Below are 20,514 nucleotides of genomic sequence, written 5' to 3'. Positions count from 1 at the left end.
ATGTGGTTGGATAGAACTTGCATAATGTTATGTATTTGGAGTACAGCCATGGTTAGAGTTGGGCTAAGGCTGTGCAATTATTTAGTTAGTTATCTGCAAGAATAGTCCAGTTACAGTTGCTTTCGCTGTGACAGAAGTGAAACCTCAGTTCAAAATTAGTGTTACGCTGGAGCTGTGAAGAGTCAGACAGGACTCCTTTGCATATGTACGACCAAAGATCTTACATGCACTTACAGGTAAGCTAAAAAAGTTTTTACTGAAATTAGTGGAAGTAACTCAGCAGGAGATCTTTGGGAGTGAAAAGAATAAGGCTTCCTTCCCCTTCAGTTGCAGCTACAGCAAATACCTTTGAAACCTCTGGTTCATCAACTGATAGTGGTCCTTACAACAATCTTCCAACTAGGCTAATAATGAGGCTGAACAGATTAATTGGTGCTTAAGGCCAAACAAAAACATAACCCCGTGGCAAACTCCTTACTCCAGTCATTAAGAGGCAATGGTATGAAAAATGCTGCTGTAACAAAGGCCTGAAGCATTTGGCCTTAGACAGTAGGGAAGGACACTTGGAGAGCCTGGTAGCATCTGGTAACTCCAATAAATCTTAGCCCACATCATCCCCTTCCTAAAAACCCTTATGTTTCCCACTATAACACTGAGCTGCCTTTATAGGTACACAGAAGACAGCGATATTTTTTATAATATATATCTATCAAAGCCTATTAAAAAGACCTTTATTTTTCCAGTAGCTCACAGCTATTCACAAGATTTCACAGAGGCATTACTCACATTAACAACAAAAAGCCTGCTTTCTTAATTTAACCTTTGCCAAGGAATTTATGTACCAGAGCATTCTGGATTATGTACCACAAGTCTTGCTTATAGAACACAAAAATGCAGCACAAAAGAAACAGAGGACCTCAATCTATCTTTGATAAGTGCAGGAAGGTCACTGAAATAACAGATAGAGGTTAAGATTAGAGGGGAAAATAAGACCATCCCACTAGTTCCAAGTTATTCCATCCAATCTATAAGCAATCCTCTTACCATAAAGATCTTGGAACAGTCACAGGCTCTGGAAAGCAGATAATTTAATTTTGAGAATGAAGATTTCATAGAAGTACTATATAAAGTTAAGGTATTTCAGTGCCAACACCTATCACTGAGTTTAGTAACCAGATTCCCTTGGGTACTTTAGCCTATCCAGTATTAATGCATACATTTGAAAAAATCAGACCTCTGCACTGAGGGCAAGCACCTGACAACTACTAGGCGATTCCTTTGTTACTCAAGGAGCACATAGGATCTTCTGTGGCATCTCCCTTGTTTTTAGTTAAAAAAGTTGTAGGCATGGGAATGCGCACCTCTGGGAATACACATCCATGTCGATAAGTAAAAACACAGACAGATAAGAAAAGCACCAAGCCCCATTCTGGGTTTGATAGGTGAGAGAACCTCTATACTGCAATACTGTGGTATCAGCCAACTTATTTTTGACCTTTCATTCCAATATCAATGGTGCACTGAACCAATGAGGTCAGCTAACCACACTTTCCAAATGATCCCTCCACCCCCTTGTCATACAGAAGTCCCAGTAGGAATGCTGTAAAGTCTAGGATTAAAGAATATTATTCAGAGGAATTGCACAAATAAGATAAACCACATTAGATATTACTTAATTCACCCAAAGCATTTAACGCTAAGAAGCAGTTATGAGAATCAAATCCCAAAGCACAGTGCTGACAAGATCGATCAAAACAAAGAACTGTCATCTCATAAGACTCTCTGGGCATCTTTAAAAATGACTGATGTAGCTGAAAAAAAACATGAAAGAGAAGATGAAGAGGAAAAAAAAAAACAACAAAAAGAGATAATCAAGCCCAACACAAAATGGAAGGACCTTTCATATGAAATTTGTCTTTGAAATGTTTAGTTCTTTTATCCATCTTTTTTTCAAGCCAACAATCCCCATGGCTGGATAGAACAGTCTCCCTAGGGCAGCAGTTACTATTACTGCTACAAGACCCACTTAAACCCATAATTTTGCTATGTCAAACTATGTGTACTTGCTCTCCTGTCTTTCAGGCTTCAGGTTAAAACATTTATTTCATCTTTCCATTCTCTGTCTTAGCTCTACTTAGAAACGTGATTACTAAGAATTTGTCCCATGTTCTAAACTTTGCAACCTCATGCATTTAATTTCTTCTGAATCCCCTAAAACTGTGCCAATACAGAACACAGACATGTACATTAGCAGGCTACATAGATCTAACCAGCTCTGCGTCTTCCCATCTGACTGTCCACGGTCCTTAAAACCTTTTAAGCTTTAAAAGGGACTTGGAGCACCGGAAGACTGCAACTTCCACTAGGTCACCTGGGCTCTGAGATTCTGCCCTGCTCCTGTTGGAACTTTAGTACTGAAATTCAAAACATAAAAGGATCTTCCAGTTTTGGCCTCCTGTGGAAGCCAAACTTTCTCCTTTCAGCAAAGAAAACTCTTAGGAGTACATGGACAGGGTGCTGATGGCATTCCTCAGAAGAAGAGCAAGAAGAGTTTTCCCACTTCTTCCCTCCCTGCCTCCCTGATGTGAATGTTATTCCCCTGGAATAGGAGATCCAAAATAAAGAGGCAGCAGTGAAAAATAAGTTGAAATGTCCGAACATCCTCAATTTTCTTTCCATCTCTATTAGAGTGCATCTACCTTGGGCTTCATTATCTGAAATAGAGGCAAGCACACTGGGTGAAAAAATAGCTTTCGCTTATCCTCAGAGTTTTGCAACCAGAGATTTCAATTACATCATGAAATCTAGACTACCACTGAGCAAATTAATAAATGCCTCTCAACTCCAAGTGACTTTGATTTTCAGTAGTTCTTTTCAAGTGAAGCTATCTAGAGAATAACAAATCTCCTCAAGACAAGACAGCAGGACGTGAGTATAGCTACCAAGTATGTTCTAGCCTAACCTCATCCCTTAAGAAAAACATGGCAAGCAAGAACTCAGATGCCAGCATCATACAACAAACACCCTGGAGGCCAACTCACAGCACATACTGCATAATGTGTAACAGTATGTTTTTCTGGAATAAAACTAGTAATAAGGCAGTCTAGCCATGCAGTGCCACTGCTTTTGCTCACAAAAATCTCTTATCTTTGCAATACTCTTCCAGCTTTCTTCTGAAATAGTTTCACATCCTACACTCCATTTCTGCAGTAAGGCACATATCCAATTTAAAACATCCAGGGTTTTGACAAGATTCTTCTGAAGAAGACGAATAGTCTGTTATATTCACATAGAACAGAGAAGCACATGTAGCTCCCTGGACGTACATGCTATAATCAAGAAGTCTTGAGTCTTTCTTATATACTTCAGTTACACTCCTTAGTGAAGCGCTACAACATGATGCAACTTTTCTTTCATCCAGAAGGTGGCACTTATTTAAAAAAAAAAAATTAAATTTATTTTTAGAAATTCTGTAAGTGACTATCCACTTATTCTGAAGAACCCAACAAGAACTAGCAAGTCAGAACTTCAGGCAAGTGGCTACATACAAACACACCTTCAACTTTCCTCGTTTTTTCAATGCTGTTTAGCCTTAGCACACTGTAATTATTATACTTAATCTTGGTAAGAAAACATTTTCTTTGCAGACACTTACTTGAAAACTTTATCTTTGTCATAAACTTGTGGGTTTATCGCTATAGGCAATTTTTCCTTGTTTTCTGCTAAAAGAGCCTGAAAAACAAAAAAAAGAAGTTAGTACTAGGCAGAACAAATGAGCACCCTTGCATCAAACTTCACAACATGCAGTGCATATGAATAGCAACTTGGACCTGACTGAATTCTGAAGTATGCATAATCAGGTTTATCAAAGAAGTAATTGTAAAACAATGTAATCGTTAAGGAGAAACTGTAGGCAAAAATATTCTGTATGACTAAACATTTATCCAAGTGCTTTAGTAGCAATAGCCTGCTGAAGCGTAGTTCATTGGAATTTTCTCCAATCTTAAACCTTTACAAATAGTTTTCTGCAATTCTTTATCTCTGTATAGTATTTAGAGATTCATTTGTAGTCACAATAAAAATGACAGTCTATCTGCATGTCTCAGTCTGTTGTCTTCAGCACAAGTGAATTCCACCAAAGCCACATTGTAAGGACTATATTATGTCATGTAATATACTGCCCAGAAAAAAATCAGCACAAGAGCAGAGGCAGAAGTGAGTCAGAGGTAAGAGGCTATTAGTGAAAAAGGAACAGGGAACATGGCTTCAGAACCTGGGTTTATCAACGCTGTCAAAGCACACTGAGAAATTTCCTCTTTCTCCTAAGCATTAAACCAAATATCAAATCATAGATGATCATATGCAGTAAAAGACAAACAATGTATTTCCAACAAAATGGAAGACTGATGATTCAGCCATGTTTTACTACAGATAACTAAAAAAAAAAAAAATAGGAGGCTGGAATCCAATTCTGCTCCTGTAAAAATGAGCAAAAGCCTTTTTGCAGTCTTCAGCAGTAAGCACACTTGAAAAAAAAAAAAAAATCACACTCCATCTTTTACAACACCTCTGACTGATAAAAGGAAACACACATTTGGATCATTGCTGATACCCTGCCAAAGAAATTAGCTCATAGAAACTCTGGGGTGGGAGATGTGCATCTTGAGAAACCAAAGACGCTGCTGCTCTGCAACGGCTCCCCGAGTCTCAGGCGCTGTGGCTGCCCTCATTAGTTGCAGTGGTGAAATGTCTGTCCAGCCATAGACATGCTTCCTTACCTTAAGGCTGTCATATGGAATATAATCATACATAGCTGGAAAGCATGAACAAAGTCACAATCGTAATCAAAGATCTTAGACATCGCCTCCTAAAACAGATTGGGCAGTACCAATAGAAAAATAATTCCTGCAGTCACCTAGGAACAGGAAGGGAGGCTGTACTTTTAAGAGGAGAAGACTACAATTCTCAGAACACTACAAGAGGACTCATTAATGTCTTTTCTGCAACTCAAACACAGGGAACTGCTGCGAAACAGCAACTACTCTAGTGCCCCCAAGAGATATTTCCTCCATCCCAGACACTTCATTTGAAGCCACCTCCCCTGACAGTAGTTTCTGCAGTCATTGCTCAATCATTACTCATAGTAACATTTCTGTTACAGCCGTTGTGGTCTACGTTGGAGACCAGAATTAGGTAACAGAACAAAAACCAGATAAAAGTTAAGCCACAATATTGCTGTAACAACTCTGCAATTCTTTTAAATAGAACACTGAGGCCTTCAGGTTTATTTCAAGGAAAATCAGAATAAGAAATGTAACATCCTTGGCTATAATAAAACCCAACAACATGGCCCATCTAATGACAAATTATTATTTGCACACAGTAATAAGGCAGTTGCAGAAACCGTACTGCGACAGCAGCCACTGATTTTGAAAGTATATGAGTTGCATAAATATTTAGAAACATTTTCACACAATTGTATTGCCCTGCAGAACTGCTGGCTCACATACTAACGCTGTAAGCAGATCCCTGAAGCTGTCTGTGCTTTTTTGCATGTGCAGCTCTACTTTTGTGAAAATAAGGGAATTCAAAGTGTCAGTGACCTGGTGTCTCTTTCTAACCATCTTAATTCTGGCATTTCAGGTTGTGCTACACCCTACGCTATTCTTCAGTGGTCAATCACCACTTTAATGTACAATTAAACACTCTAGAGCAAAAGAAAACTCCGTTGGTTGGTTCTAGCATTAATATTTCGCTGTCATCTCTTCTGAATAGCTGAGTGGCAGAGACACAGTAAAGAAGAAAAAGGATACTTTAAGAAGATGTTCTTAAGGTGGCATGGTAAAGAATGATACTGCTTGCTCATCTGCCACACACAGTTCTTTAGCTTAACCTTAGGACCCCCAAAACAAAATTAAAACACATGTAAAAAAATTGCCTTATCTGAGATCCAGGCACTTTTGCCAGGAGAACACCTGTAAAACATGAACTACGGGTGCATTGGTGTTCCTCATCTGTAAATGCAAAGTATATCTATCTCTTTTCTGAAAATGCAAAATCCCAACCAACTACATTGACTTTGGTTACAAAACAGCCCAGCTATTTTGAATGAGTGTATGCCTTTATTCGGCAGAAGCAGGTTGACTTTATTTCTGACCAGATATTGTCAATAACACTTTCTGCCTGTCCGCTATCATAAGAAACGGACAGCTGCAGTATAGATTAGTCTTTAGAAGCTGCACTTTGAGTGCTGCCAATGGCCAGTACAGCATCCTCAGAGGCATCAGGTTTCTTCATGTTTCTTAAAAAAGAATCTCATGCAGACTCTGTTCATGAAAAGGAGATTTCAAACATTAATTTCATGTCCTCAAAATATCACAAATCTATAGTAGAAAGGAGAGCTCAAAACAAAACAAGTACTTTTAACAGTTCCATCAAAGATGTCTCTGCTCCAACACCTACCGAACCACTACTAAAATACTAAACTAAATCTTTCTGTAATTCCAGACTGATTAGAAGTGCTACAGTAACAAATCAAAGGGATAAACTTCTTAGACAATGTATCAAATATCTAACTGGAAGATGGGCACCTGATATGAAGTACCTTGTAGCACACCTATAAAAAGTGACATACCACCACAGTAACATGGTACTGGATCTGTGTGAGAAGGTTTGGGGCAGGGCGGGGCTACAAGGGTGGCTTCTGTGAGAAGCCTCCCCTATGTCCATGGAGGGAACAGCCAGCTGGCTCCAAGATGGATCTGCCTCTGGCCAAGGCCAAGCCCATCAGCACTGGCAGTTGTGCCTCTGTGATAACGTACTTAAGAAGGGAAAAAAACTGCTGTGCAGAAGAAAACTGCAGCAGGAGAGGAGAGAGAGAATGTGTGAGAGAAACAACTCAGCAGACACCAAGATCAGTAAAGGAGGAGGAGGTGCTCCAGGCACCTGTGCAGAAATTCCTGTTTAGCTTGTGGTGAAGACCAGGGTGAGGCAGGCTGTGCTTCTGTAGCCCTCGGAGGACTCCACGCCAGAGCAGGTGGGTGCCTGAAGGAGGCTGTGACTGCTGGGAAAGTCCACAGTGGAGCACGCTGCTGGCAGCACCTGTGGACCCACAGAGAGTGGAGTCCACACTGGAGCAGGTTTGCTGGCAGGGCTTGTCACCCCATGGAGGACCCATGCTGGAGCAGTCTGTTCCTGAAGGACTGCACCCCATGGAGAGACACACGCTTGAGCAGTTTGTGAAGAATTGCAGCTTGTGGGAAAGACACATGGGAGAAGTTCATGGAGGACTGTCTCCCACACTCAAGTAGGGGAAGAGTGGGAGGAGTCCTCATCCTTAGGAGGAGGATGGAGCAGAGCCCACATGTAATGAACTGACTGCAACTCTCATTCCCCATCCCCTTGCACCACTGGTGGGGAGAAGGTAGAGAAAACTGGGAGTGAAGTTGAGCCTGGGAAGAAGGGAAGGGTGGGGGGAAGGAGTTTAAGATTTAGGTATATTTCTCATTATTCTACTCTGATTTGATTAGTAATAAACTAAATTAGCTTCCCCAAGTAGAGTCTGTTTTGCACATGATGGTAATTGCTGAATAACCTCTCTGTCCTTATCATGGCCCACAAGCTTTCCATTATTTTCTCTCCCCTGTTCAGCTGAGGAGGGGGAGTGACGAAGCAGCTTGATGGGCACCTGGCACCCAGTCAGGGTCAACCCACCACAAACTACTGGAGCTTTTTTGTGTTGCTTCAGTATTTAATCAGTTAAATATTATAAATAGTCTTTAAGCCTAAAAAGAAGCAAAATCAGAACTCTTGCAATGTTTGTTAAAGACTGCCTCTCTTAAAAAGAGGTAAAAAATTAGATTAACTTGTTAAAATTATACCTCGTAATGCTCATCTGATGGCTCTGGTGTAAAACAGTTGACATCCAACACTTCATTAGGCACCCATGGTAACAAAACACACTTCCTGACCAAGCGATCCGTTTCCCCATAAGCATAATCGCGAGTCACTTCATCTGCAGCAAAACAATGAGAAACTTTGGAAACTGCCTTCCTCATGGCTTACCACACAAATGACAGCTGAACTGTTAATAATACCACAACTTTTATTATTTAAATGTAAAATGAGAGATAAAGAACTACATTTCAAAGGGTATTATTTAGGACACAAAAATAAGTCTGAAACCATCTGACTTATGACAGTTTAGTCAGACAGCTGGACGCTTATCTCCTCCACATGATGGGGGCACACAAAGTGGCCTCCAACCAAGACTACATGAGTAAACCACTGGCCTGGCATTTCCCAACTTCCAGTACTTGACTTTCTGATTCAAAGCTACAAACAGACTTTTAAATTCTCATATGACTGAATCAGTAATTCACCATGACAATGATCCAAGACTTAAGCTGTCTACCAAAAAAACATGTACAACATTTTTAGACTGATAAAGTCTAAAATTTCCCATGAATTATGGACTTATCAGGCAGAGAACTTTTACATTTGATAGCATTACAAATACATAGTTATTTTGGTCTTGAAATATTTATTCTACTGTGAAGTGTTTCATGATTTGCAAGATTATGGCCTGTCTTCTATTGTAGGCATAAAAAAAATACTCAGACACACACTTACCCCCAGTTTCAAGGTCTCTCAAAGGCCAGAGAACAGTGTAAGCAATTTGTTGAGGCATATAAAACAGAGGTGCTGTTGCAAAACTAGGTTGATCTGAATGCTGAATGCGTGATCCAAATTCATCCATAATGTACCAGACAGGAACCTTCTCCTCAGCAGTCTGTATGATTAAAGAGAGTGCATCTTGCACTTACTTACTGCTATAAAAGTACAAGACAGAAGGCACTGGCATGACTCCCTACACCATTTCTCTTCCCTACTCTTGCCAAGACTGTGAGCAGGCACTAGGTACAAAGTAACACTCATCTCTGCAACCTGGAGACTAAGCCAGCCTAGCATCCAGCCACTGATGGGAACAGCTTGTTCCTATCTCAACTGCAGAATCCCATCCTCTTACGCTACTGCTTATCAGTCACACTTTACTCTGTATCACACCAGCCAGCTCAGGGAGCTAAACCAGCAGAGGGCTGTTTGGTAGGATTAGTTTTCCTTCAGTTTCTACCAGAATCAGTTTGCTAAAATGAGTTTCAAGTCTACAACCTAAGAGTGAAGGAGAGCAGCAGAACTGACTTCTGCAACAAAAGATGGGTGTGAGAGCGCTGAGGTTACATCATCAAAATATCCCTTCCTCTAACATTTATCACTATAAATGAATGAACAAACTTTACATTGTGTAGTAGCACTACTGCTTCCTTTTTAGAGAGGTACAAATGGAGCACAGAGGTACAAATGGAGCAGAGAGGATATACAGACTTAGGATATTCAAGCAGCTCAGTGGCAGAAAGGGGAACAGAAGACAAGTGCTGCTATACACTGAATTATCTGTCTTGCAGGAAAACACTTTTCAAGCGGTAACACAGATAATTCCACCTGACTCACAGGCCATGCACATGAACAAGATGTGAAACAAAGACATAAGGCAAAAACATGAAGAGATACTGTTCAGATCTCACTTTTACTCAAATAAAAAGAGAAAGAAGTCACAACAAATTTCTTTCCCGCGGATTTTTCAGGCCTGGTACTACTGTGAGCTAAACTGACAGCTTAATTGATAAACATGATCACTCCAGAGAACAACCTCAAGCCCAAGAGCTAACAGGTGCAGGTTGGCCACATTCACGCTGATCAGGGTTAGTCCTGCCCATTGTCCACAGGTCTTGGCCCAAGAAATTCACCTTCCTCCTCTTTAATGCAAAAGACTTGCAATAGCCTAGGAGCTACATTGCAGTCCCCACAAAAGGATTTTTAATTGAACCCTGTGGGCTGTATTCCCTCAGAAATTGCATGTATACACTTGAAGGTGCTTGAAGGCTCAAGACATGATGTTACAGTGCTGAAGGACTACACTGGGCAGAGGGACCAAACCTGCTGCGGTCTTATTCACATTACCTAAAAGTAGCAGCTCTTGGAGAAAGCTATGCCTGGAAACACTTAGGCTCCATCTTAAAGCTACCTTGTTCTCACTTGAGGGCGAGTTAACATTTACACAGTACAAAGGAACAGTTGCCAAATACAAACAAGGAAGTTAAGTTATTGGATAGCATAGCTATATCCCTGATATGAAAACCACTCTATAAAGGTGCGAGCACAGCTGAGAGATACACTTCTACACAAGACAGTTGATTCATGAGACGTTTTTTCTTTCACTATGAGAAATTCTGAATAGGAAAACCCCACATAACATACAAGCAGATCTCTCCCTTCTAGACACCTTATTTTGCAGCAGATTCTTCCCTCCCTTTAAATGCCCCCCTCAAAGTTGTCATCAGAAAGCTGGGAGCAAGCCACTGTGCTTTTTAGCCCTAAAATGCATTGCTCTCCTTCCAAGCAGAAGCAGTCCAAAATGCCTGTAAGGGACCTTTTTTAAATGAAAACATGTCTTTATTAATAGCTGTGTACTGGGATGTCTTTACTCAGGATTGCTCAGAACTTTTTAGTTGGGCTTTACAGACTCACCCCTTGAGAAAGCTTGTAGGTCTGATTGTATTTCCACATTTCCCGCAACACTTGCTCAATACTGCCCTCATCTGGGATCTCTCCGTGAAAGTCGATTCCCATGAGGTTCGTCATCCTGTGCAGTAAGCCCGGTACGTGAAGCAGCTGCTGACGGGCATGTTCAACGCGGTACGTCCAGGCGTGGTCAATGAGGAAAATGCTTCAAGAAAATTCTGGTAACCTTATAATGGCGCACTTTTACATGCGTATAGCCAAATGTTCTGAGAATAAGAACTACACTTCTTTGTAGGTGGTTTGAAAACTAAGTCTTCTCTTAGGAGTAAGGTCACTCCAGAATACATACACGTTAGGAACAACTCCCCAGCAGTAATTTAACACTCTGTTTTTGTTCTAGAAAGTTGGTTGTGCATTAGTTATCTATTTCCATGCAAATGAGGAGCAAATGCAGAATTGTAAGCCCAGTTCCTTTTAAAGACTGGGAACACAAGAATTTCTTCCCTTTTGATCATTAATATCACTGCATCAACCTGATATTCACATTGGAAGAAGGAAAACATATTGTGTAGTAGCACTACTGCTTCCTTTTTACAGAGGTAGAAATTTTGCAAAAGTATCTTGTTGGGCATGAGCTCTGTAACACCTACCATCAGTAAACCTAGGTGGAGAGATTCAATCAGCATAAGCCTATATTATTTGCTACTAAAAAAAAAAGGATTAAATTTTTAGGGTTTTTTTAATTGTTTCTCTCTTTTTTTTTTTTTTTTTTTTTTTTTTTTTGAGGTGTTTCTCTCATCCTCCCCTCAGGCCTTTTGAGAAAAATAAAAGCATTGTTTTAAAAGAATTACCAATCTGACCTGAAACAAAATCATATATAACTAGCACAAGCTTTCCATGAAAAATTTAACCGTTTTAGGCTGCATTTTTATGAAAACGACATACTTAATCAAACAGAAGGATTATCCACGTTTTTGTTAAATCCTCTTACTGAACCAAGTCAGAGGAGAATCTGAATTCTACTAGCCAAAAAACCCAACAAAACAAAAAAAAACCCAAGCCCACTACCCATATTTCAGAAAGTTAAAATCACGTCAGGTTTCACATACATCGAGTATCCTTGAACAATTATTGTATTTCAGATTCCACATGTGAAGGCACCTCATTTAATTTTAATTTTAAAGACCCCAGGAATGCTACAGTCAAGCTCTTTGGAAATGCGTCAGCCAGCAGGTGTGCTGATGTGCTCCTAGATTCCCACACATCTGAATGCTGCGAAGAAGCCCAAGATTACCACAGGAGCTATTTTGAACTTTATAATTTAAGTGTATTCTCAGATGTAGAAAGGTATTTACTTAGGTTAAATCAGTCATGTAAAGGCACATACCTATGTTCTTTGTTGGTTTTGCTTAAAAATATATAGTTTTAGACTCTGTATTTTTGCCTAAGACATAAAAAGCATGAAAGTTCTGGCAAAAGAAGTTTTACAGATCAAGGAGAATTGTGTTTAAATATCCAGCAGAGTTGACTTTATCTCACTGCCATTTATCAATAGATGACAAATAGCCTGCTCTATGTTTGAAATGAATAAGAACACAAAAATCTGCATTGTAACACACAGCTTTTGCAACTGTTTTCTAGTTTTATAGCTGCATACTAGTCTCACAGTCATAACAGATAAGCTTATTCTGAAGAAAGCCAAAAGTAACAAAATGAAAGTATTTAATTACATGTGCAGGTATAGCACGCAATCACATGATCCACTCAAATTATATTTTAGCCAACTGGAAGAAATTTAACAGTCCATGGACAATTATTTTGAAGCTGCTTAGTACCTCCTTAGCCCGTGACTTGTGCAGGTCACAATTGTTTCTTTAGCCTTTTTTTTTTTGTTCCAAGGGCACATAGTCTTGCTGATACAAAGTTTTTGTTTTCTTTCTGCGTGATTCATCTCAGGGTTGCCTTCTCCCCGTTTTCTCCCTCAGTTTACTAAAACCAATTTCTAAGCATCTTCCCATGCGATTTTAAAAAGAACAACATTAAAATACTTGTACTCCTAGTATCCTTTGTAAGACAGCAGGCATCATTCCAGTAAAAGGCAGCTATGTCTTACAATAAGAAAAGAGGAATTCTGAATAAGATCATACAAGTTTTAAAGCAAAATGCCTGAATCACTTTAAGACTACTCAAAGACTGAACACCAGTCCTTAAATCACTACTCACCTATTGGGATTGGAGGCTCGAAGCCCGTTCTCATTTGTTACTATAACTTTGAAACATGGTTCATTTCCAGGATTTGGTTTTTTTAATTCTTCTTCCATTTCTTCACCACCTTCTTCCTCCTCATCCACCTCTTCTACTTGCATTATACCAAAGTAGTCACCAGCATCAAATACCTGAGATGGAAAGTGAACAAAGTATCAAGCAGTTGCTCCAACAAAACCAGGTATTACACAGGCTCCACAACTATAGTAGAGTACATTAAGGCCCTTGAAGAAAGAGATTTTACCACTCATGTTCTGAAATAGTTAAAACAACTAAGCGCCTTTCTCCCAGTCTTCTTTCCTTCAGAAGGAACTGCTCATGCTCACTTACCCTTGGATAAGTTGGGCGTCTATACACTTACCTCTATTGATCTGCTGAAAGGGATTTTTTTATATTCTTCCCTACTACAGACATACTATGTTGATCTAGAACTTACATAAATTAAGGTCACTACACAAGTTTCCCTTCTGCCAAAATCTTGCCAAATGGTGGACTTGCATATCTTTTGCATAACCACAACTCTGCTGACAACTGTCATGATTTCAAAGTGAACACGTGCTTTTAAAAAGGAATAATAAAAAAAAGCATAAAGTCTCAGAAGACTTTTCAAATTCTTTCAGAGGGAGTTATTTTGTTAAGTCACTCACAATAAGCCACGAAGGAGCAGATAAATCAATTGTCTCAATCTAATCTCACTAGAAAATAGCAGAAAGGGAGAAAGACCTAGAAGCGTGACCTCTAGAGTTACTAGTTTAACACCTCAAGCCCAGATGCACCTAACCTCTTGTAAAGCCCAACTTTGCTTCCTTCTTTGCCTTAAACATTTTGATCCTGGGTGTGACACCTCTGATGCCATGTTATTAGAATTCATTACTTCTAAACATTAGTGACTTATAAGGTAAAAAATTCCAGAGGCAGTGATAAGATTTATTTGTCCAAGTGAGCGTTCCTTCATGATAATTATTTCTGCTAAGCCCCAACAAGGAAGGGGAGAAATCAAGCCCACGCCTGTAAGGCAAAGTCACCTAGACAAAGCAGATAGCTGCTTAGTGACAGCCATCAAGGGAAGAGTGAGGTGGGGAAACAACACCTACTTCAGATTTTAAGCCATAGCATGATATCACAGACGAGATTAAAGTCGAGAAGCACCTGAAATTCCTTTCTGAGAATCAGCGGAAGACATTTTTCCTTTGGGCCTGGTGGGAGAAAAAGCCAATAACGTATTGGCTAGCTCCATGTATACATTCTTCTTACGGTAAAGAAAACTACTTTGTCAACAATGTCACTGGAAATTAAAAATACACTTATTTTTTAAAAACTTAGAAACTGACTTAGTATCATCTACTTCAGCAGGCATCAAAATAGCTAGCAATTCTAATTTATTCCTAGCTTTCCAGTTTTGCTAGAAGAGGACAACATTACTCAATATCATGACCACTTGGTATTACAAGAGTAGCCACCAGTAAGTCTCTGCTCGGTTGCCTGTGCAATCCGTAGTCACTCTAAACTGAGGTAACCACAGGCAAGTACCAGAAAAAGGAAGAGTCCTTCCTTGTGCAGCCATTAATGATGCTCACAATTTATTTTCATCAGGATAGTTCCCTGATCTGGCTCACCCTACAAGTGTCAATCCGGGACCACAACAGGCAGCAAAAAAGTGCACTGGGGCACACATGTTCCAGTCCTCCTTGAAGTGGATCAAGAGCTGGATCAAGAGCTGTCCTCATCAAGGTAATTAGCTAGCAGAAGAAACAGCAGCTAAGTGACATTCACCAAACACCCATGATGAACGTTAGTACCAAGTCCTTCTACAACTACAGGAAGCAGTTGGCTTTGTATTTTATGAAGTATCAGCTCAAGATTTAAAAATGAGGGGACTTCAAATCCTCTAAGACAAAGTTTTGACCTCTCCCTCCAACATTAGTTGCACAAGATCGTAGCAGTTGCAGTAAGCAAAAACTCTCTGCTTTTAACATTTTTTCAGCAGAATTATGCTAAAAATATTTTTCCTTGGGAATTTATAACCTTGAAAAAGTGAATTAGGTGTATTCCTCATCTGAAGCAATTCACACTTCTTGGAGCAGCATCTCAACACCACTTTTATCAGTGTTTTTTTTGTGAGGCTTTTGTTGGTTTTTTTATTAATAATTGACAAAATATAACAGCTCAGTAGCGAGCTGACTGGTTTGGCAGCAATGTCTAGTTGGCAGTGTGGACACAGCCTGCTGAGTGAGTGGGCAACACTGCTGTCTTCCTTCCTCCCTCCCTCCCTCCGAGAAGGTCTGTCACACTGTGAACCTACTGATGCAACAGCTCCGTTAAAGGAAACTTAAGCTCCTTAAGCAAGGAGCAGCTGGATAAGATCATGTCACCAATGTGAAAAGCACGCACTTTTGCTTGAAACAGAACTTGCATGAAGTACTCTGCCAGAATAAGTAATGATCTGTAGATGACAGCAAAGGGGAAGCAACAACATTTTGGCAGCACAACTGTTTGCGAGTGAAACATGCTTGGGCAAAACCATTCTCTCTTCATACCTAGGTGCAGTTCCAACCTAACGAACCAGAGAACAAACAAAGCAGGCATGTTATGACAATTACAAGGCACAGGCATCTTCAGTAAACTTTCAAGCACAATGCAAACTGCTTTAAAGGCCACAGATAGCCTCTCAGCAACACCTTCCCCTGCTCTAGAGAATGAAGTCTAGTGGTATTGATCATGCTGCATTCCTGCATTTAATTAATTAAAAGCCTCTGTTTCTAACTGAGATAAAACTCTAAGCAGTCCTTTGCCAGTGACATCTTGGGGCCACAGAAACCTTGCTGCAATACACAAAAGGCTGCCACATAACTTAGTGTTCAGCTTTAAAAGGAAAAAAAAAAAGGATAATCAATGAAATTAGATGCAGGCACGGTATTTCCCGGGTTTATAACCAGATTATACACAGTTTCTCCAGCAACATAAGAAGCAGCCAGTATATTTGAAATAGAATTTTAGGGTCATAGTAAATTACTACACAAGTATATGAGGGTTTTTTAAGTTTCATCCAGAAATATGGAAAAGTCTGCTTCTCTACAGACACTGAATGCTAAATGCTAAATAAATAACTAAAAGCAAGTTTCTTGATCTAGCAGATATACCATGTTTGGAATGAGCAATCCAATTCAACTCACAGTTACACAACACTCAGAGGGAAATCTGCTCCAGCAGATCTCAAGGTAAATGAAAAAATCCCAAGCCTCCACTTCTCTCCGAGGTCTTAATATACATATAGGAGGGAGGGTGCATTCACTCTGTATGTTGAAGCACGTGTGTGTGTTGGAAAACAGCTGCCTGGGCTGGGATTCTAAAGGTACTGACATAAAAGAGATTTTAATCTGTATTATGGATCCAAACTTTCAATGCTAAAAAGTTTTAATCTTTGCAACAGGTTAGGACAAATGAAAAATTCCTACCACCTTCACACACAAAACAAGGAAAGTCATCCTATGCTCCATGTTGCGCCCTTCCTCCCCCACTCTGTAGTTACTCTTTATTATCTAGACTTCCAAAACTTTTTCACCCTTTCCCTTCGCCCCCTTCACTTTCTTTACTGCTACTCGTGCAGGCACTCCACATGATCCAGTCCTAAGTGAGGTATTGTACCTCTGTCTCTACCTCCTAAAGAGCTCATCCCAGTCCATGGCACTCATCGCAGTGATTGTCCCTGGACATCCCAGTCTTCCCCATATCCTTTTGTTCTTTTTCTGAGTAAAACTCAGAAGTTGCAACAGTAAAGACAAGCATCATCATCATCCCAACTTGTCTCCCTAAGCACACTGAAATAATTAAATCTCTCTTTTCACAAACACTGGAACACTTAGTACAAAAGAACACATCCAGCCACCACTACAAACAAAAGGAAACAGAAGGAGCTGCTTACCCCCTCAGGGTATATGCTTTCTTCATCCTGCCTTTCTCCATCCCAAGCCCTGTAAAAGGATGGGGACTACAGGTCTCCTTACTCTCCCTCTTACCTTCTCATGTTCACACCCCTCACAAAGCTGGTAACATACAAGGATTTCAGCCACAGGACACATCTTAAGCCTGCATTACATCACACCACAACTCCAAAGTTTGCCAGTTATATCCCGCTTCCTAATGCTGGGATGCGGCAATGCAAGAGCCGGCAACTTTGTGTTTCCTTTACAGCTTTATACTGCCTCCTATTTCATCCTGTTCCAATTCACCCCTTCTCACACCTTCCTATTTAAGCAGAGCAGCAGATATTCCCTGCTCTGAGTCACTTGCACATATACCTGTTGAAAGAGGTATAATACCACTGGAAGTTTGACCGGGCAAGTCTGACTTAATGTAGATTTATTTTCTCTGCAATACGTATGTGTTCCTGTTATTAGCAGTATCAGACACAAAACAGTTAGCAGCAGGAACATATTCAGACCCTTCCTAACTGCATGCGCTATTAACACTCAGATTATATCACGACTTGCTACGCTTCTCTCCCATCCGAACTTTAAAGTTGAGATGGGGAAAAGCATTCAGGTAATTGGAAATTAGGTCACTTTACTTCTTTCTGTCACTTTGTTTCTCTTCTGTGTCTCATCACAAAGCTCCACAGAACAAGTGGAGGATTGCTTAGAACACCGGGAAAACACACACACATTCCATCCTCACGTGTCTATAGCCTCACATTCCCTTTAGCCTAGAGGGTTCAGGGACGGGCCCAAAGACTCCTGGTGTCAGCTTCAGCTAAAGCACACACAGCCCCCGCAAAGAGATGGTTCCTACGCTGCCTTACCATGGCTGCAACAGAACTCAAATAAAGCTCACGAAGGGCAATGTTTGTCACTGCATCTATGAGTGGCAATTTCACAAAGGCTTACAACTTGCCCAAAATCTGGCCTGATAGTCACACAGCACCACTGCTCTGACATGCTCTACAAAGCAGTCCTTGTATTGTTGTTTTAACCATTGCCAGGACATTCTTCCACCACCATTCCTGTTCTCTGAAAGAGCTGAACAGCCTTTACTCAGATCAGTAACAAATGAAAAGAACAACCAGCCAAAAACACTCCCAGAAAACAGCCTGAGACAGGTTACTCATGCATATGCGAGACAAGCTAATTGAGTTAGCTCTGCACAGTTATACATGACCGAGAACTGGGCAGACCAGTGTGGAAGTGAACAGAACCAGGAAAAAGGAAGAAAAGAAACCATAACATATTAACTTATGGCAATGTCCTGACTTTAATACTACTACTGAAGGTCTTCTACGTTCCTCCTTGGCAAAGAGGGCTGAAGGTTTTAGGACTCATTTGTCACCTCCTCTCCAACAATGATCTCCAGTTACAGGATCCCTAAACGCTTTCAAGTTTTATAGTGACAACAAGACAAGAGAGTCGGTTTCTCAGCCTGGAGAAGAGAAGGCTCTGGGAAGACCTTAGAGCAGCTTCCAGTACTGAAAGGGACTCCAGGAAAGCTGGGGAAGGCCGTTTTATATGGGCAGGTAGGGATAGGACGAGGAGGACTGGCTTTAAATTGGAGGAGGGAAGAGTCAGACTAGACATTGGGAAGAAATTCTTCACCATGAGGGTGGGGAGGCACTGGCACAGATTGCCCAGGGAAGTATTGGGTTGTTCAAGACCAGGTTGGATGGGGCTTGGAGCAGCCTGATCCAGTGGGAGGTGTCCCTGCCCATGGCAGGGGGCTGGAACTGGATGGGCTTTATGGTCCCTTCCAATCCAAACCATTCTATGTTAATACTACTACTGATGATTTTCCAAATCCCTCTTTGTCAAAAAGGGCTGAAGGCTTGAGGACACACCCCCGCTCCCACACCGGGATCTCCACTTAGAGGACCACCCAAATCCTCTTCGATCTTTACAGCAACCAAACCTGAGGCACACAACACACCTCCTCTCTTTCACAGCCCCAAACTGCACCTTCCCGAGCACATAAGAGCCACAAAGTCTTCTCTCAGCCTCCCCTTGCAGGACCAACTCCAGCCTGGGAAAGGGACCTCTCCATTCAGGGAAGCCCCTTTGGCGGGAAACGCCGCGAGGGAGCCCCCCACCCCTCGCGGCGTTTCCCGCCAAACACGTTGTTTTGTTTCCCCGCCAGCCGCGTTGTTTTCCCGCGCTTCCCACCTCGCCACGCAGCTTGCGGCACAGGCTCTCCCAGTAGCGCTCCGGAACCCCCGAGGCGCGGAGAGCAGCGCCGTGCAGGGCCACGAAAGCCGAGAAAACCCCATCGCCTTCCCCGGACATGTCCCCACAGCGACGCGGGACGTGGCGGGCGGAGCTCGGAGAGAGCTGCGCGCGCCGGGCGGGGCGCGGCGATGTGTGAGGGAGGGGGGCGGGGCGCGGCCATGTGTGAGGGAGGGGGAGGTGTGGCTCTAACGCTCCTGCCCATAGGCGTTAATAAAGTCACAGCAGCCGATATAATCGCTCTGTGTGCCTGTCTGTCTGTATCCGTATGTGAGTGTCTCTGTGTGCTTGCACATGTGCATTACTCATTTGTGTCTGAGGGGGCTTTATTCTGCAGAATAGGTGTGATTCTGCCTGTGTTTCATTCTCCTCCTGCCCTTAATCTTTGATAAATTCACAGCAATTGATAAAATTACTCTATGTGACTGTGCATGCCCGTGTGTGTGTGTATTTGTGTCTGAGGGGGCTTTATTCTGCAGAATAGGTGTGATTCTGCCTGTGTTTCATTCTTGTCCTGCCCTTAGGCTTTGATAAAATCACAGCAATTGATAAAGCTCCTCTTTGTGTGAATGTCTGTGTGTGCGCCCTTGTGTGTCTGTGTGTGCGCCCTTGTGTGTCTGTGTGTATGCGTGTGTCTGTATTTGAGGGGTTTTCAGTCCACAGAACAAGTGTGGTTCTGCCTGTATTTCATTCTTCTCCTGCCCTTAAGCTCTGATAAAATCATAGCGATTGATAAAATTACTTTTTGTGTGCCCACGTGTGTGCCCTTGTGTGTCTGTGTGTTTGTCTGTCTCTGAGGAGGCTTTATTCTGCAGAACAGGTGTGGTTCTGCCTGTGTTTTGTTCGTGTGCTTCACTGAAGCTTTGATAAAATCACAGCATTTGATAAAATAATTCTGTGTGTATGTCTGTGTGTCTGTTTCTGAGGGGCCTTTAGTCTGCAGAACAGGTATGGTTCTGCCTGTGTTTCGCTCTTCTCCTGCCCTTATACTTTGATAAAATCACAGCGTTTGATAAAATAATTCTGTGTGTATGTCTCTGTGTGTGTGAATCTGTCAGTTTCAGTGTATGTCTGTGTGTGTGTGTGTGTCTGTTTCAGAGGGGCCTTTAGTCTGCAGAACAGGTGTGGTTCTGCCTGTGTTTTGTTCTTGTCCTGCCCTTAAGCTTTGATAAAATCACAGCAATTGATAAAATTACTCTGTGTGTGTGTATGTGTGTGTGTGTGTCTGAGGGGGCTTTAGTCCACAGAACAGGCATGGTTCTGCCTGTGTTTTGTTCTTCTGCCCTTAAGCTTTGATAGAATCACAGCATTTGATAAAATTAGTCTTTGTGTGTCGGTGTGTGTCCATGTGTGTGTCTGTGTCCGAGGGGGCTTTCAACTGCAGAACAGGTGTAGTTCTGCCTGTGTTTTGTTCTTCTCCTGCCCTTAAGCTTTGATAAATCACAGCATTTGATAAAATTAC

At 41.4% G+C, this 20,514-nt stretch overlaps 1 protein-coding gene across 1 annotated transcript in view; it reads right to left on the bottom strand.

Annotated features, from left to right (window-relative positions):
- TTLL12 (tubulin tyrosine ligase like 12) overlaps positions 1-19,153 on the bottom strand; it is a 31,636-nt gene extending 12,483 nt beyond the window's left edge. The window contains exons 1-6 of the mRNA XM_009570012.2: positions 18,993-19,153; positions 12,805-12,977; positions 10,588-10,786; positions 8,632-8,791; positions 7,881-8,014; positions 3,656-3,732 (exon numbers count right to left, since the gene is read on the bottom strand). Coding sequence (XP_009568307.1) covers positions 3,656-3,732; positions 7,881-8,014; positions 8,632-8,791; positions 10,588-10,786; positions 12,805-12,977; positions 18,993-19,112 — 863 coding nt within the window. The 5' untranslated portion in view covers positions 19,113-19,153. The remainder of the gene's footprint in view (positions 1-3,655; positions 3,733-7,880; positions 8,015-8,631; positions 8,792-10,587; positions 10,787-12,804; positions 12,978-18,992) is intronic.
- Between the last annotated feature and the right edge of the window lie 1,361 nt (positions 19,154-20,514).

This window comes from Cuculus canorus, chromosome 1 (assembly GCF_017976375.1).
Source record: "Cuculus canorus isolate bCucCan1 chromosome 1, bCucCan1.pri, whole genome shotgun sequence".
Lineage (NCBI taxonomy): Eukaryota > Metazoa > Chordata > Aves > Cuculiformes > Cuculidae > Cuculus > Cuculus canorus.
This window is presented reverse-complemented; position numbering and strand designations above follow the sequence as displayed.